Source organism: Crinia signifera, chromosome 3 (genome assembly GCF_055691185.1).
Source record: "Crinia signifera chromosome 3, ASM5569118v1, whole genome shotgun sequence".
In the NCBI taxonomy this organism is placed as follows: domain Eukaryota; kingdom Metazoa; phylum Chordata; class Amphibia; order Anura; family Myobatrachidae; genus Crinia; species Crinia signifera.
In genome coordinates this window covers 176571803-176588967 of record NC_139219.1, presented here as the reverse complement: position 1 = coordinate 176588967, position 17165 = coordinate 176571803, and the positions used below count along the sequence as shown (strand labels likewise).

Genomic DNA, 17165 nt, shown 5'->3' with positions numbered 1-17165 from the left:
AACATGGATTTGCTCAGGTAAGTTACTTATTTTGTATTGCTTTACTGCTAAGCTTCTAGAAATGTGTATATAAGCCAGTAAGTAATTTATACACTTTGGGGCTAGAAACTCTGCATCTGCCCACTATTGATAAGCACAAATAGCAATACTTTGGATGGTACCCCTAATTTATATCTTACACACATTCTGCATGTCAAACATACTGATGCTGAGAACAAATGGTGCGCATATATATATATATATATATATATATAGCATTGACAAATATTTCCTTCAGAAATAACAATATCTACCGTATCATGATATACAAGGACCATAATCATAACAGAAAACTGTAATATAGGGTACCAAAGTAGAGGATAGAAAGATAGAGGGGGTGAGTAGGGGAGAGGGGTGGAGCTCAAGGCTGTAAAAAGGTAATCTAGGCAGCATAGTAGCATATATGTGCGTCTCGGCTTTTATAGTAGTATAGGTGTCTATGTCTCATCCAGTATTCCTGCATTGGGGCGATAATATCATGAGCTGGTGGGTAATAGGGATATATATGCGGGAGTCATTTTAAATTCCAACCATCTATTCCACATATTTGTATAGTTAGAAAAAATTTCAGGAGTGGAATAATATATATTATCCATTGCCATGTGGAAGTCCATACATTGGCACCATTCCCACAAGGTGGGGGGTGCAGGCGAACGCCAGTGAACTGGAAGTACTGCCCTGGCTGCATTGTTCATGTGTTTAAGTATATGTTTTGGTACTTATATGTTAGTTGGGCGCCCACTATAGTTAGTACACTCATACCCCTACCATCCATGTCCGTGTGGAGTTGATCTTATATAGTGTGGCGAGCGCAGCGAGCCACCGAACCCGAAGCGTGGCGTGCGTATCGAGCCCCGCGAGGGGATGCGTAAAACTAAGCAAATAGCTTAGTGGGCGCCCAACTAACATATAAGTACCGATATTTTTTATATTGAGATATGGGTATATCGGAGTGAGATAAAAGCCAGAATTCAGGCCCGGTCGGGACTGCGTGGTGCATATATTTTATACCTTTCATATTTGTTCTTATTTAAACATGGCAAATACCATCACTAATAAAGTATCTCAGTAATAAGTTAATTATGTTTTAAACAAAGTTTATATATTCAGTAAAACTACTAGCTATACTAGCTTAAATAGACCTTGCCAGCAAATCCATACTTTACTAATTTCTAGTGCATGTACCGACAAAATGAATGAGACTGGTTACATAGAATAATGTACAAGTAATCCTTCAATCTGATTACCTGCCCTGCAGCGCCCTCTACTGAACATTCAACATAGAACAATCAGTAACTTATCCAGAACAAGTTTATATACAGGCAAATACAGCTCCACTGAAATTAGGTGGTGGTGGTGGAACTGAATATAAATTCTCACTTTGATACCTCCCTTGTCCTTAGCTACATCCCTGCATGGACACTTGTTGAACAATAATTTTGTCTAAAATTGATTTTGTGCGTCTAAACTTTATATAAAGCTGTATAAACATTACATAACTTAATGTTAAGGCATGCATGAAAAAGTAATGAATACATTCCATTCAATGGGAAGAACACAGAGTATATAGAATCTATAATCCCGAAAGTCTGGAACCCAGATTAAAAAAATATCAGTATGTTGGTACATGCTGCTCCAAGCCTTGCCTGCCTTATAACACTCCTCACAGAATCTGCAGGAATATCTATCTATCCATCTATAGACTAGGTGATTCTTCACACTGTTGTAAGGGGCTGGAGCCCCTTGACCTGAGAATGCGTGGGGGACTGAGGGCTGGGGACAGTGGCAGGAAATTAGGAGGAGAGGGGGGTGTAATGATGGTGGGGGACTGAGGGCTGAGGACATTGGTGAAAGACGGTGGTGCAGGTGGTGATGGTGGCGGGGGGGCTGAGGGCTGGGGACACTGGCGGGGGGTGGTGATGCTGCTGGGGGAGTGAGGGTTAGGGACACGGGGGGGGGTTGTGGGGGTGCGGTGCAGCTATAGATACTGCCGGGGGACTGAGGGCTAGGGACAGTGGTGGGAGATTGGGAGGAGAGGGGGGTTGGATGGTGGCTGGGGACACTGGTGGGAGATTGGGGTTGGGTGCTGATGCTACTGGTGGACTAAGGGCTAGGGACCACTGGCGGGAGCCTGGGGGGGGGGGGGGGGGGTTGTCGGTGCAGCTGGTCATGCTGCCGGGGGAGTGAGGTCTGCGGAGACTGCCGGGAGATTCTGGGGGGTGCAGTGCAGCTGGTTATGCTGCCGGGGGACTGAGGGCTGGGGACACTTGTGGAAGGGGGAGGGGGTGGTGGTGCATACAGTGATGGTGGCGGGATGTGTGTGGAAGGGGGGAGATAGAAGCTCATGTGTGTGTGTGTGGGGGGGGTCCTCCTTTCGGCTCTGGGCACCCAGTGTCCTTATTGCGCAGGTAATGACATGTTCCATCCACTTCTGGGATTAGTGTCGCCAACCGCCAATCAAAGCTGTACACCCGCCCCTTCCCTGCCCCGGCTTTGAAGGTTGATGCTGCCAGGTGTGTGTGTGAGGGGGGAGAGAGTGGCTCACGTGCCAGGGGGGCAATCCTCTGTTCGGTCCCGGGCACCCTATCTTCTTAGATGGTAGGTGATATGTCCCATGCACTCCTGGTATTTGCGGCACCGGCCGCCAATCATAGCTCTACACCCGCCCCTTCCCTGCCCCGGCTGCCCAATGCCAGGCACCGCCCCCTGACAACGACAGCATGCTAAACGCGGGCACCCTTCATCGCACACAGGTGTATATACAGTATATATCTGCATTCTTCTGATCCCCACTGCCCCTATATATCTCTCTTATCTCAAGGGGTGGAAGGGCCAGATCTGTTGGACTGTGTGTGTATAACGCTGGGAGGGGGTGGAGTTAAGTGTGTAACTAACTCCTCCCAGCATTATACACACAGTGATTGACAGATCTGGCTAAATATATAGGAGATATATACAGTATATCTATACATATATATACAGTATATGCAGTGGGGCAAAAAAGTATTTGGACATACATCGATTGTGAAAGTTGACTTCTACAGTGAGAGACAGAATTAAAAAAAAAAAAAAACAGGAAATTACATTGTATGATTTTTAAATTATTTATTTGTATATTCTTGCAGAAAATAAATATTTGGACACCTAACAACCAGCAAGATTTCTGGCTCTTACAGACCTGTTACTTCATCTTTAAGGAGCTCTTCTATCCTCCACTCATTACCTGTATTAATGGCAATTGTTTGAACTGGTTATCTGTAGAAAAGACACCTGTCCACACCCTCAAACAGTTAGACTGCAACCTCTCCACCATGGGCAAGTCCAGAGAGCTGTCTAAGGAAACCAGGGACAAAATTGTAGAGCTGCACAAGGTTGGAATGAACTTCTCGACAATATGCAAGCAGCTTGGAGGGAACTGTTGGCACAATTATTAAAAGATGGAAGAAATACAAGATATCTGATAATCTCCCTTAACCTGGGGCTCCATGCAAGATCTCATCTCGTGGGGTATCAATGATCTTGAGAACGGTGATGAATAAACCCAGAACTTCACGGGGGGACCTGGTCAATGACCTCAAGAGAGCTGGGACCACAGTCACAAAGGTTACCATTAGTAACACACTAAGGGCCTGATTCAAATCCATTTGGTACTGCGTGCATTCGCACACAGTACCGATGTTGCGCGTCTGCACATGCGCAGGAGGGTATCTGCGCATGTGTAGGCGTATGGTGCGTGCACCCGCGGCGACCTTTCGGGTCGCCGGGTGCACGCACCCATGCCGGCATGGGGGGGGCGGAGATGGGCGGGGGGCGCCGGGCTGCCCCATTACCATATGGGAACGCCCAGCGTTCCATGGGCGTTCTCATGGTAATGAGGCAGTGATGCGGGTGTCAGCTGCCCGCCTATATCCACGCCAGCGTGCACGCAAATGTAAGTAACTGAAAAGTCACTTATATATGCGTGCATGCTAAACATCATTCGACCATCGAAAGATGTGGGCGGTTACCCGAGCCATGCGAATGAATGTTTATGCAAAACATCCATTCGCAGCTGCTCGGGCGAAGCCGCACTTTGAGGGGGCGGCGGGGGGGGGGCGGTCGTTCGCCGGGCGGGGTTTGGTGGACTCGCAAGGCTGCGATTTCGCAGCCTTGCAAATCAACCTGAATAAACCCCTAAGTCATCATGAATTTAAACCCTGCAGCGGCCGAAAGGTCCCCCTCTTCTTAAGCCAGTACATGTCCAGGCCCATCTAAAGTTTGGCAGTGACCATCTGGATGATTCAGAGGATTGGGAAAATGTCATGTGGCCATATGAGAGCAAAATATAACTTTTTATAAACTCCACTAGCTTTGTTTGGAAGAAGAAGAATGATGAGTGGCATCCCAAGAACAACATACACACTGTGAAGCATGGGGGTAAACACATCATGCTGTGGGGCTGCATTTCTGCAAAGGGGACAGGACAACTGATCGGTCTTAGAAAGAGGATGAATGGGGCCATGCTTCGTACGATTTTGGCCAAAAACCTCCTTCCCTCAGTAACAGCATTGAAGATGAAACGTGGCTGGGTCTTCCAGCATGACAATGACCCCAAACACACCACCCAGGCAACTAAGGAGTGGCTCCGTAAGAAGCATTTCAAGGTCCTGGAGTGGCCATGCCAGTCTAAGAAGATGACTGTACTATAGTGTCACAATTAGGTCGCTATATACAATTTATAGCAGGATGTTTTATATATAAAGAAAATTCGTTAAAAATATAATATTTGTATAAATTTCAGCTGCAGCTCTCAAATGTACAAGTGTATGTACACAACAACTGACCTATCTCTGGACATATATATATATATATATATATATATATATATATATATATATTACATACCCAGCGGCGCGGGCTAGGAGGGTAAGAGCAAGGGCCAGCCACAAGATCTCTAGGTCCGCTCGCCACCTGCAAACCGTACTGGAGGGACACTCTACCGTTTCCACCAGCCGGACCAACAGCACAAGGGGGCGCAGCTGAGAGACGCGGCTACCGCGCGTCCACATACATCCATTTATTCCTTACTCCAAAAACAGTATTACAGCGTATACATACTGGCTGTAAGTGGAGACTGTTGCATAATCAGCAAAGACAGGACTGTATTAATTTAAATGCTTACTATTTTAATGAAATGAACTAATTTCTGAATCCAAGGTGCACATATTTTAAAGTTGAACACACCATGTTAAATTGTATGAAAAATCTTAATTGATTGTATACCATTATATTGTATTTTTGCTAATTGTGTGTAGGTGGCCACCTAGAAAGTTTTTATAAGTTTATTAAATAAATATGATGATACAATTTTGATAATTCTAAAAAGATCTTTTTGCGAAAGTGTGTTTTTCAATGGTGCCAGGATCTTTTTAATAGCACAGTTGTCCAATTCTTTTTGGCCATGCCAGTCGCCAGACCTCAACCCAATCGAAAATATGTCGAGGGAGTTGAAAGTCCGTGTTGATTGGCGACAGCCCCAAAACATGACAGATCTAGAGAAGATCTGCATGGAAGAGTGGGCTAAAATACCGGCTACAGTGTGTGCAAACCTGGTCAAGAAATACAGGAAACATTTGACCTCTGCAATCGCCAAATGAGGTTATATTACAAAGTAATGAGTTTAACTTTTTGATTGATCAATTATTTTATATTTTTTTCCGCAAGAATATAATTGCTTAAAAATCATAAAATGTGATTTCCTGTTTTTTTCTTCCACATTCTGTCTCTCACAGTTGAAGTGTACCTACTGTATGATGGAAATTACAGACCTTTCATCTTTTTAAGTGGGACAACTTGCACACTCTGTGGATGTCCAAATACTTTTTGGCCCGACTGAATATGATATATATATCTATATATAGATATAGTTTGTGTGATGGCCGGCACTCCCAGTGGCAGGTCCAATTGTTTGCTGACCCGGTGCCTTCCAGTGTGGACCTTGCGGCCCCAATGCAGGGTGTAGGAAGCAGGCGGCACTCTCGGATTTAGTGAAAGCAAAAAGTGGGTTTATTCAATCCGACATGTTTCGGGCCAGCCCAGCCTGAGGACGGGCTGACTTGGCCCGAAACATGTCGGATTGAATAAACCCACTTTTTGCTTTCACTAAATCCGAGAGTGCCGCCTGCTTCCTACACCCTATATATAGATATATATCTATATATATCTATATATCTATATATATCTATATATATATAGATAGATATATATCTCTCTCTCTCTCTCTATATATATATTTATTGATATCCAATTCCTAACTGGGTAGGGAGGGAATAACAAATTGACAGCTTGTGCAAATAAAGTTATATTAACCCTTGCTGTTTACCCCAGAAGAAGGGGACGTATGGTACAGCAATTGTTGTTTTTAACCCACGGTTGGAAAGCTAATCAGGAGTATGTCTGAGACTGGCAGTAATAGACATGACCAGGTGGCCTACAATACATGGAATTTACCGGTACTTGTTTCCTACGTACGGCGCCCAGATTTCCTACGTATGGCACCGTAGGGAAATCGCATTGCATGGGCCATTATAGCAGCATGCGATTTTTTCATGTCATTTTTTTCCCCTCATTGTACCCCAGTATATCGCATTGCATGTTCCGCAAAATCGCATGCGATTTTATAGGGTGCCATGACATTAGATATACAATAATATGATTGTATGTCCCAAAAATAGATTTAACGCACCCCCCCCCCCCCCCCCCCACTATCCACACCACCCCGAAGCGTGGCGAGCGCAGAGCCCCTCGCGAGGGGCGGCGGAATGCGTTTTTCCAATTTTTTCATTACTCCACTATCCGCGAGCGCAGCGAGCCACCGAGCCAGAAGCGTGGCGAGTGCAGTGAGTCCCGCGAGGGGACGCGGATTACTTTACATGTATTACACGTAACTTCCTTATTGAGCAACAGCAATAATGTTTTTCTTTTTATTTATGTGTTTTAGAACTTTTCTGGATAATAAGATCTTGAAAGAGACATTCAGCGGGTGGCATCTCAGGTGTTCGGTAAACTGCGATGTTTGCAGCTTACCGAGCAAACGGATCATTAATTTGCCTGCTTACATTCACAGTCCCAAGTGTAGGAATATTGTTATGGCTAAACTATAAAATCAATCAGACAGCACAGTCAACATTCCTTTGCCTCTGTTGCTGCAGTATAATTCTTATGTTAGCCGCCTGCCAACTGGTGGAACACCAGACTTCAGACAGGATGGCCATTGCTCTTAAACATGGTTTTCTCAGATTTGTGCTTCACTGCATATAAGCCTTCAACTCTTGTCTGGTTCACACTTGGCCACTCTCTTGCTCCACACTGCACAATTATGGCATAGCGGAGAGTGGCGGGTATACATTTGCCCTATCAGGCCTTACACATTAGCATTAGCTACCCTGGCCACCACACCTCATCTAAACTTATACAGCATTTAGTCATAAAATAAACATAAAAGACAAGTAAAATTGAATATGTTGTTATACGTCGGCAGCGACATCCTCCGTCAGCCCTGCATGCCCCCCGCCCCCACCACCACCATTGCAACGGGCATGTGCTTTTCACCTACTGATGCTGCCACATACAGTATAGAGAGACTGGTATACTAGAAAACAATTGGCACAAATCAACAAACTGTTACTCGCCATATAAGATGGAATCATTGCAACAGGCAGGAAAATATCTAAAAAAAAAACTGAAGGAAATTGTCTTTCCTTAGGTCTAGTTTGTTACTGGACTTATGCCATGACACTGTCTTTCAACTGAACAGAGAAACTCAATTAAACCTCTTTTCTTTATAAAGCTGGGTGCACATCGGCCAAGTGTGTACCAGCGATATTTCTGTGAAGGTTTTTCCTTTTTCCTGCACATTATCATGTTGGCTCTTCTGCATAGCCAATGGCAGATATATCTGTAGCAGGGGTTAAAGTGAGCCCGGAATGGGGCGGAACTGTGTTTCGTCAGTTGCAATTTGAGTCAGAACGGTTCCGCCTCCATCCACCGACAGAAGCTTCAGTACCCACTGTCCATAGCCCTGCAGACTTCTCTATGGTGTCTGTCCCGCCTCTGCCCTCCTGCTTTGTTTGGTCCCTTCACTATACGGCAGCTCAGCAGCCTCCTGCAACTACCCATACTTGGTGGGCGGGTGAAGTAGGGCAGCTTTAATGAGTGACAGGATGCATTGGGGCAAAATTATCTATTGCTTACCGGCTGTTTTGCTGGGCGCCGCTACAGCCTATGAGTAACCTGGGCTTCCTTCCACCCTCCACCTTTTTCAGTTCCTCTCCTCTGGCAGCAGAGGCAAGAGGAGCATGCTGATATCATTGTGTGCCTGTTTAATGCTGCAGACTGCAAGTTTGAAGAGGAGCTGCCCTGAGGGAACCCACAGATAAGAGAAACATGCACTTACACCCAACGTGAGTTGAATGGGACCTGGCAGCTTATTCATGCAAGGCACCTCACCCTGTGTGGCGTATTGATGGTGGATGTATGAAGACCTATTTGTGTCACAATTAAAAACTAAATCACATTTACCTACCTCAGCATTCAAATTGTCTGCAAGTCTTTCAAGAAACTGACTTTCTATTGGATTCTGCTGTGTGAGCAGAGTCAAGTAATGGCTGAGTTTGTCATGCGTTGTAATGATGGTGCCTTCCCCAAACTTGTCAAACTGTGGTCGTCCGGCTCTTCCAAAGATCTGCATTACGTCAAGAATTCCCAAATCTACAAATGATCCTCTTTTTGCATCATAAATTTGTGTTCCCTGTATGGAGGAAATAGATATTAGTTATTTTTCTAACAGCACTAAAAATATATATTGTACTAATTTCATTCAAACAAAATTGTCAACAAAAGGGACCTACATTTAATATCTGCCTAAATGAAAGTATGCTCTAACTATATGCTTTCTTCACATTGGCATTATCGGTATACACCAAGTATACATGCAGTGTGGTGATTACCAGTGCCGACACAAGGGGGTGCAGGCCGCACCCGGGTGGCAGCACCAGGCTCCTTTCACCATATAGAGGGCCAGCACTTCAGATATATGCCGTTTTTGTAGGCAGCCTGCATCTCCTGGAGCCCCAGTGTGCTCCCAGGAAGGAGACATGGCCTCACTGCAAGGGGTGGGCCTCACAGGAAATTTCATCCCTGCCATGGTGATGGGGAGAGACTGTGGGAGAGGAAGTGGGTGTCAGGAGAAAGGTGACCTTGAGAGGCAGGTGGTGATGGAGATAGGCAGTAAGTGATAAAGAAAGTGAAAGGCAGACAGAGGCACGCTGTAGGTGACAGGAAAAGGCAGAGGGTGACTAGGAGAAATAGAGTGATTAGAAATGCTAGAGGAACCAATTCCTTTATATTTGTTATAAACAGTGTAAATGTTAACTACTTTAGCATGTAGTCTACATATTTTAGGCAGTTTTATTTTTGCAGTTAGGACAAATCCCACCGAAATCTCCCTTAACATGTTAGCCCTGCCCTGCCTATGGTCCAACATGGTTTTTCCCAGGTGCACAATTAATTTTTCCTTCTTCCTTCACGTGCAAGTAAGCATCAAGCCCTGTGTTAATGCCATATAAGTAATTTAACAAAATAATAATAATAATTTAGTCAGTTATCTCTTCTTCAAGACAGATCAATTATATTTCTACAATATATTTTATTCACACTTGCGTAGAGTGTTGATTTGTACGTAACAATGAACAATACAAAAATATCCTGTAACATAAATATGTTTATTCATTATGGGGATTTCTAGTTGCTACAGGAACTGGAAACTAGGAAGGTACTGTACATCACAGAAAATTTTACATTTGTGTTTGCCTAACAGAAATAATGTGGCATAACAAATTAACAATTGAACAAAAAGATATGCTTTTATTTAATGCACCAGAGCTGCTTATAAACCTTTGATCCTCTGATCAAGAATTCCTTAGGCATTATTTGTCTTTTTTACATGCAGACAAGTTGTAGGTCGCTATTCAATTAAATGGAGCACAAGAGGTTTAACCCAACAGGTCATTTGCATTGTGCACATCCCACAGAAACTGCATTTTCCCCTGACTGTGATTGCGCGGAACTGAACTGCAAGGTCTGGCTTCAGGTGATTTCTCCTGCTGCAGCTGGGGAATAGGATTTCTGGGCAGAATATTAATAGATCTCTAAACTGTCCATTGTTGAATAGAGCGAGGTGACATAAGTTTTAACAACCTGCTATCAATTACAGTTGGGTGATACTTGATGAATTGAACCTACGCATATTAACAAAAAAAAAAGTATCACTGCTTCAATTGTCCTAATTTTACACTGTAAAATAAAACAGACAATATTATTCTTTTCTGCAGAATAATCTCTTACCTTAATGATAACAGCATGAGCAGGGAGATTGACACCCCAGGCTAATGTGGCTGTACAAACCAGGACTTTGATATGTCCCTGAGAAAAAAGGTTCTCCACCATACTCCTATCTTGCCGCAGCATGCCTGCATGATGAATACTAAATCCATCTGGAAACAACTCTCTTAGCTGCTTATTTCTAGACCTTTGCACCTGTAGTAGACAAAAGCAATTGGGAAAATGACTGATTAGTTCATAATGAAAAGACATTCATGTGTAAAACGGAAATATGCAATCATGACAATAGTCCTAGTCCTGTTCTTTTGATATTCTAAATACTGCTATTGTTTGCATTCAAGCTGAACATCAAGTATGGCGAAATGCAGTCATCTCTTTGCTGCACACATATCCACTTTTAAATATTCTAATTACAATTTAATGTCGTACAACTGACTTCAAGAAAAAGTTTCCTGGTAGAGTATTCATACTGAATGCAAGGTTTGTGAATACCTCCTATCAAATTCAAAATTGGATAAGTTATTTATACAGAGATTCATTTTGCTTGTCTATTAAAGGAAAGCTGCTATCGGGATATATTTTAATAAATGGTGAACAATGCATCTGTAAACTTTACTTATATTACTGAATTATTGAGATTTTTTTTTTTTCTCAGCAAGTGGAAGTTTAGTCTCTGACTAAGGACAAACACACATATGAGTAGTTGTATTGCAGTCACTGCATTTTGAATTATGTGAAAATGAAAATAGAAATCATTGATGTCGTTTATGGTCTATCTAGCATTTGGAGATTTGTCAGTATGTTCATCATAGAGGTTAATAGTGTAAACTTTGACAACCTGCAAGTTTCAATGATCACAGCTATGCACTCGGTATACCATGAGTGCAAAGGAAGCACCAGTGTGTATCATGTTAAACCATCCATACAAAGGGCGGAGCATCAGAAAATAAATCAATCCAAACTTGCATTTAAATAACTGAACAAAAGTTGAAATTTACCAACACATTCTAAAATATCATTTGAATACAATCATTCCCTTGTGGACACTGGAGAACCCTATGGTTGTACACATCTTTGCAGTTACACAGCCATCCATCCATGCACTTGACATAACACTGTTGTTATCTGTATACCTTAAATATTAATTCTTGTTTACATAGAGTCAGAGCCAATAAACAAATGTAGTCATACTCATCCATTCTGCGATGTGTGAATGATGCAACTCGTGTGCATACAACTAAGCACACATGCACAAGCATGAATTTAAAGTCAATGGATGATCACTGGGCATGACTATTCACATATGAATCACAGCAAAGGTGAACATGGCTACATCTGTATCCGATAGTAGGCAGTTGGAGAGAAATTAACCCCTTACCGCCGCAGCCTGTTTTTGCCTTCCTGACAGAGCCCTTTTTTTCAAATCTGACATGTATCACTTTATGTGGGGATAACTTTTTATTGCTTTTACTTATCCCAGTGATTTTGAGATTGTTTTCTCGTGACACATTGTACTTTAAGTTAGTGGTAAATTTTGGTCGATACAGTCTGTTTTTTTTTGTGAAAAATACCAAAATGTCGTAAAAAAATTGAACATTTTGCAATTTGCAAAATGTTAAATTTTCTGCTTGTGAGACAAATAATCATACCACTCAAAATAGTTAATAACTAACAAAGACCATATGTCTACTTTATTTTACCATCATTATTTCAACCTCCTTTTAATTTTTTTGGACACTAGGGGGCAGCAGAGACAAAATTATACACAGAATACAGAAAACGCTGCAATTGGCTGTTCACATTTGAACAGCCAATTGCAGCGATCGCCGATGGGGGGGGGGGCATTGCTGCCCCCCCTGGGCCACGAGGGAAGATGTCTGCTGTCAGGGACAGCAGCCATCGTCCCTCTGTCACCGCGTCTATAGACGCGGTGACACTTTAAAGTCATGACGTACATTTATGCCATGCGTCGGGAAGTACATCCCGACCATGACGTAAATGTACGTCAAATGTCGGGAAGGGGTTAACTAAGATGGGAGTTCTATTTCAGGTGGGATGTTGCTATGGGCAACCAATCAGAATCTACTTCTTATTTATTTAGCACCTTCTAGAAGATAATAGATAGTATCTGTTGGTTGCCCATAGCAACATCCCAAGTGAAATAATACTCCCATCTTAGTAAATTTCCCCCTTGGAGTCGTGTACACATAACACTATGAGCAAACCATCCTTTAATATATATATTTTAGTATATTAAGTCTACCTCATTCATTGTCCCTTTTTTGGAAAGAACAATTAAATCCTACATTTTAAATATTCAAAAATGGCCTATTCAGAGTCACTTTCCTTTCCTGCAAATTGTACTCATCATCATTATCAGTGTGCATTTGCACCAACCCGAGAGCTCCGACCCCCCTCTGTCCGGCAGCAGAAGCTCCCACCACCCAGCAGCAGCTGGAGGTCCATCTCGCCTCTGTCCCCACAGCAGCTAGGTCCTTCTCTGCTCTGCGTCTTTGTCCCTCCATCTGCTGGCTCTGCCCTGTCTCTCCTTTCTCTGCCTCTGGCTGTGCTTGATGCAATATAGGCTGCAGCACTTCCAACAGCAACTGTGTATATGGCACTACGGGGGCATTTGTGTAAATGGCACTACGGGGGAACTATATGTGTGAAACTACGGGGGCATATGTGTATATGGCACTACGGGGGCATATGTGTTTATGGCACTATGGGGGTCATACATGTATATGGTATTTTGGGGGCAGTATATATATATATATATATATATATATATGGCACTATGGGGGCATTATGCATGTGGCAGTATGACTGGCATTATGTATGTAGCACTACGAGGAGCATTATATATGTAGCACTACGGGGGGTATTATGTATGTAGCACTATGGGGGTTCATGTATGTGGCACTATGGGGGTTTATGTATGTGGCACTGCAGGGGGCATTCTGTGTATAAATGGCACTATTGGGGGCATTCCGTGGGGCATAGTGTGTAGAAGCAGTGCTGCTACTGCAGGCATTATGTGTAAAAGGCATTGGTACTGGGGACATCATATATATATATATATATATATATGTGTGTGTGTACACAGAGCCTGTGGAATACGGTAAGTGCCTTGGGTTGACGCCAGGTTAGAGTGGCGCTACCCTTCTGTTGGCTATTTCCAAGCAACGAGCATGTTATCCCACCTATGCAACGAGCATGCAATCCCTCGAGAAAGAGCATGTAATCCCCCAGACAATGAGCATGTAATCCCTCTGGCATTATCCCTGTGGTATAATGTATAATGGGTATTTCGGTGTGGGGAATAATGTGTAATGGGCATTGCAGTGTGTGGCATCATGTGTAATGGGCATTACGGTGTGTGACATAATGTGTAATGGGCAATTTGATGTGTGGTATAATGTGTAATGGGCAATATGGTGTGTGACATAATGTGTAATTGACACTATGGTGTGTGGCATAATGTGTAATGGGCATTACGATGTGTGGCATAATGTGTAATGGGCATTACGATGTGTGGCATAATGTGTAATGGGCATTACGGTGTTCGGCATAATGTGTCATGGGCACTACAATGTGTAGCATAATGTGTAATGACCTTTAAATTTGAAATAAACCAAGCAAAAAAGACACTGCGCTTTTTGTGGGTGTATTTTTGCAACTGGGCCAACAACTCCCTTGTTCTGCCTCTGATATAACTGGATATTCCAACTGTACGCTCAGAACACTTGCAAGCTACCTGTTTCCACCTAGGTACACACATTCAATGGCAAGATGAGATGTGCACATTCGGACAGATAATTTGAAAAATCGATCTGCAAAACTGAGTGTACATCTGTATAAGTTTCATAAAACATAGATGGATGTTTTAGGAAAAGTATTTTTTCACCGAATGGATCAAACATAAACCTGCCCTTTGTAAGATACTTCCTTACAGCACTGGAGCACTATAGCTTTCATGGCATTTATTTTGTTTTGTTTCATCTTCATATCTGCAAAGGGTCTGTCAATGATCAATATTCATTGTAGACCCAATCATGCTGCAAACACTACTCATTCTGAATTCTAGTCACTTTGTATGCTGCACAATTGATGGCACCTAATGTTCTGAAATTGCCTGCCACATCCTTCGACTTATAAAGTACAATGGACACTGATTTGTAAACAATCATAGCTGTATTACAATATTCTACATTGTCCGGAAACCATTGAAAATCTGCATTAACATTTCTTGTCAGCTGCTCTGCGGATATGCGTTGTAGCATGAAATTTCAATAATATAGAAAAAAATGACCAGCAATATAAACACAAACACACAGAGAATCTGCAGAACATCTCCATCATTTAGCTCAAAAAACAAATGTGATCAAATATAAAGATGGTGAAGCAAATAAGCAGCGATTGCAATTAATAACCGTGTAACAACATTCACTGTAATTACATGACTGTAAGGAGATCACGCAAGAACACTTCCTCACATCACATTTCTTTGGAATAATTTATTAAGCTTAACAGAACTCAACATACTTAGGGTTCTATTTACTAAGTCATAAAAAGTGATAACATGGATAGTGATAAATGGAGAGCTTCTGAATGTCATTTTTCAAACACAATTTTTTTATTTACTCTTCACTTTTGTCCATGAATCCTCTATTTAATACTAGCATTAATGTAAATCTCTCTTTTCTCATTCTGCATATTTACTGGGCTCTATCTATATATCCCATGTGTATACTGGGAACTACAGTTCTTAGAGTCAGTAACTCGAGGGACAATTATAACTGACGGACCAGTGTATGAGCCGAAAGCCGGATGTATGGTTCACACATAATGAGCTATGACGTCACATCCCCCTTTCGTCCACCACGGTAGTGGCGCCTCTGGTGTGTTCGGGGATCATTTTCAGTCTCGATCCGTGGCCCAGCGGGGGGACGCTGATACCCCCCGAAGCGCGCTACAGGCGCACTTTCTACCCGATCTCCCGGATTTTACATATTTACAGCTTCAGTGGCACACTTCCGCATTTGCGGATCATTTGGCGGAAATTACGCATTATAGATCCACAGGCTGGTGTACTCTATAGTATACATGCGTTCCAGAGCTCTATATCCTGACTGATTGTTTGATGCAAATGTAACTTTAGATACCTTATAAATATTAGCTGCATCAATAATGAATGTAAAGTTAGGCTGACCATTAAACACTACTGGGTCTTATACTGCTCTTATGAATATATGTATAGTTTGTTCATTCCATTAACCCCATCACCTGGAAGTGATTGTTACACTCCGAGTTCATGGGTTATATTTACGTTTTTTAAAGTACTAAATACACTGTTTTCCACAACTTTATTATAATTATGATTCATCCATTAAATTAATTATAAAGTTAAGAGTCTGTCTCCGAGTCTTTTTATATATATTTTTTATTGGATATTGTTTGTTTGAGTGAATTTCTCTTCCTCCAATGAGGTACATTGATACTAATCAAGGAGGGTATTTATACCTGGGCCTGAATGTATGGCAGTCAAGTTAAAAAAGCTGTCCTTGTTCAGTGAAACGCGTTGGTGTTTTCCAGGGACCTGATTCAGACCTGCCACTTCTTTTTCTGCCCAATCATCTGGACTTGCACTTTATTCCCTTCATTTGGGACCATTCTTACCCCAAGCACATACGCACTTTAGAGAGGATCCCCATACCAATGAAGTCCTGACGGACCGGGACACCTCCAGAAAACTTATGAAGATTGCAGATTGGAGTACCATTTCCTAACAAGCACAGCCGCACTTTAGAGAGGATCCCCACAAGCCATTTCTATCCTCCCAAAAGGACCGGGACACCTCCAGCAGCACATAAGGATCATACCAATTGGACTCCTACTTTATCTCTCTCCAATCGTGCTGGGACTTTTGAGTGACCAGAGCAGGTTATACAATTTATTCTTCTTGGCAGGCCCATATATCATATTGTTTTTAATTATAAATTGCTATACTGTGTTTTTTATCGCTTTTTTTTACATTTCACTATTAATAAATATGTATTGTACAATATATTGTTTGTATCATTAAAAGAGGGCTGCATACCCCACCCCCCTCTTCTTTGCATTTTCCAAGGGACTTGACCTCCTGCAGCTGCTCATTTCGAGCGAACAGCCCTGACAAGCGCTCTATACAGGTTACTGTATTTTTGATTTTTCAAACACAGCCTGTAACATGGCAGTAAGGAACGGATTGGCTGGTACTTCAGCTCTCTCGCATTATCACTATAGAAGGCTTAGTACTGTAAATAAGCCCCCTAGCAGTGGAGCATTCTCTACACTAGAAACTGAAGTCCAAGGAGTGGAAGTTTGATGCCATTAGAGAAATTACACCAACCAATAAATGAAATGAGCCTGTTTAGGAGTACAGAAAATATATATACACCAATTGCAATTGGCTTGATAAACTCGAAAAGCAAGTGGCTAATTACAAACATGAGCTGGTGCACTTTAAAAGACAGACGCTGGCAAAAGTAAACCTGGACTAAAAAAATCGAGTTTACTCGTGGGTCCAGGGTGGTCCAATGAATAGAGGACAACAATTCCATAAGCGCCAGTTTACCAAACACCGCTTTGGCGCCTTTGCTGACTCATCGTCAGATTTGCATACAACGAGTGACTCGGATACCCTGCCACCTCATGTTCCTGCCCATGAAGTCCCTTTAGGGGTGCACACATGCAAGAGGTTCAGG

At 42.5% G+C, this 17165-nt stretch overlaps 1 protein-coding gene across 2 annotated transcripts in view; it reads right to left on the bottom strand.

The window, feature by feature from the left end:
- Positions 1-17165, bottom strand: part of ASCC3 (activating signal cointegrator 1 complex subunit 3) — a 718547-nt gene that overhangs the window by 192177 nt on the left and 509205 nt on the right. For both annotated transcript variants that reach the window (XM_083176983.1, XM_083176984.1), the window contains exons 15-16: positions 10423-10614; positions 8603-8827 (exon numbers count right to left, since the gene is read on the bottom strand). In XM_083176983.1, the coding sequence (XP_083033109.1) occupies positions 8603-8827; positions 10423-10614 (417 nt within the window). The remainder of the gene's footprint in view (positions 1-8602; positions 8828-10422; positions 10615-17165) is intronic.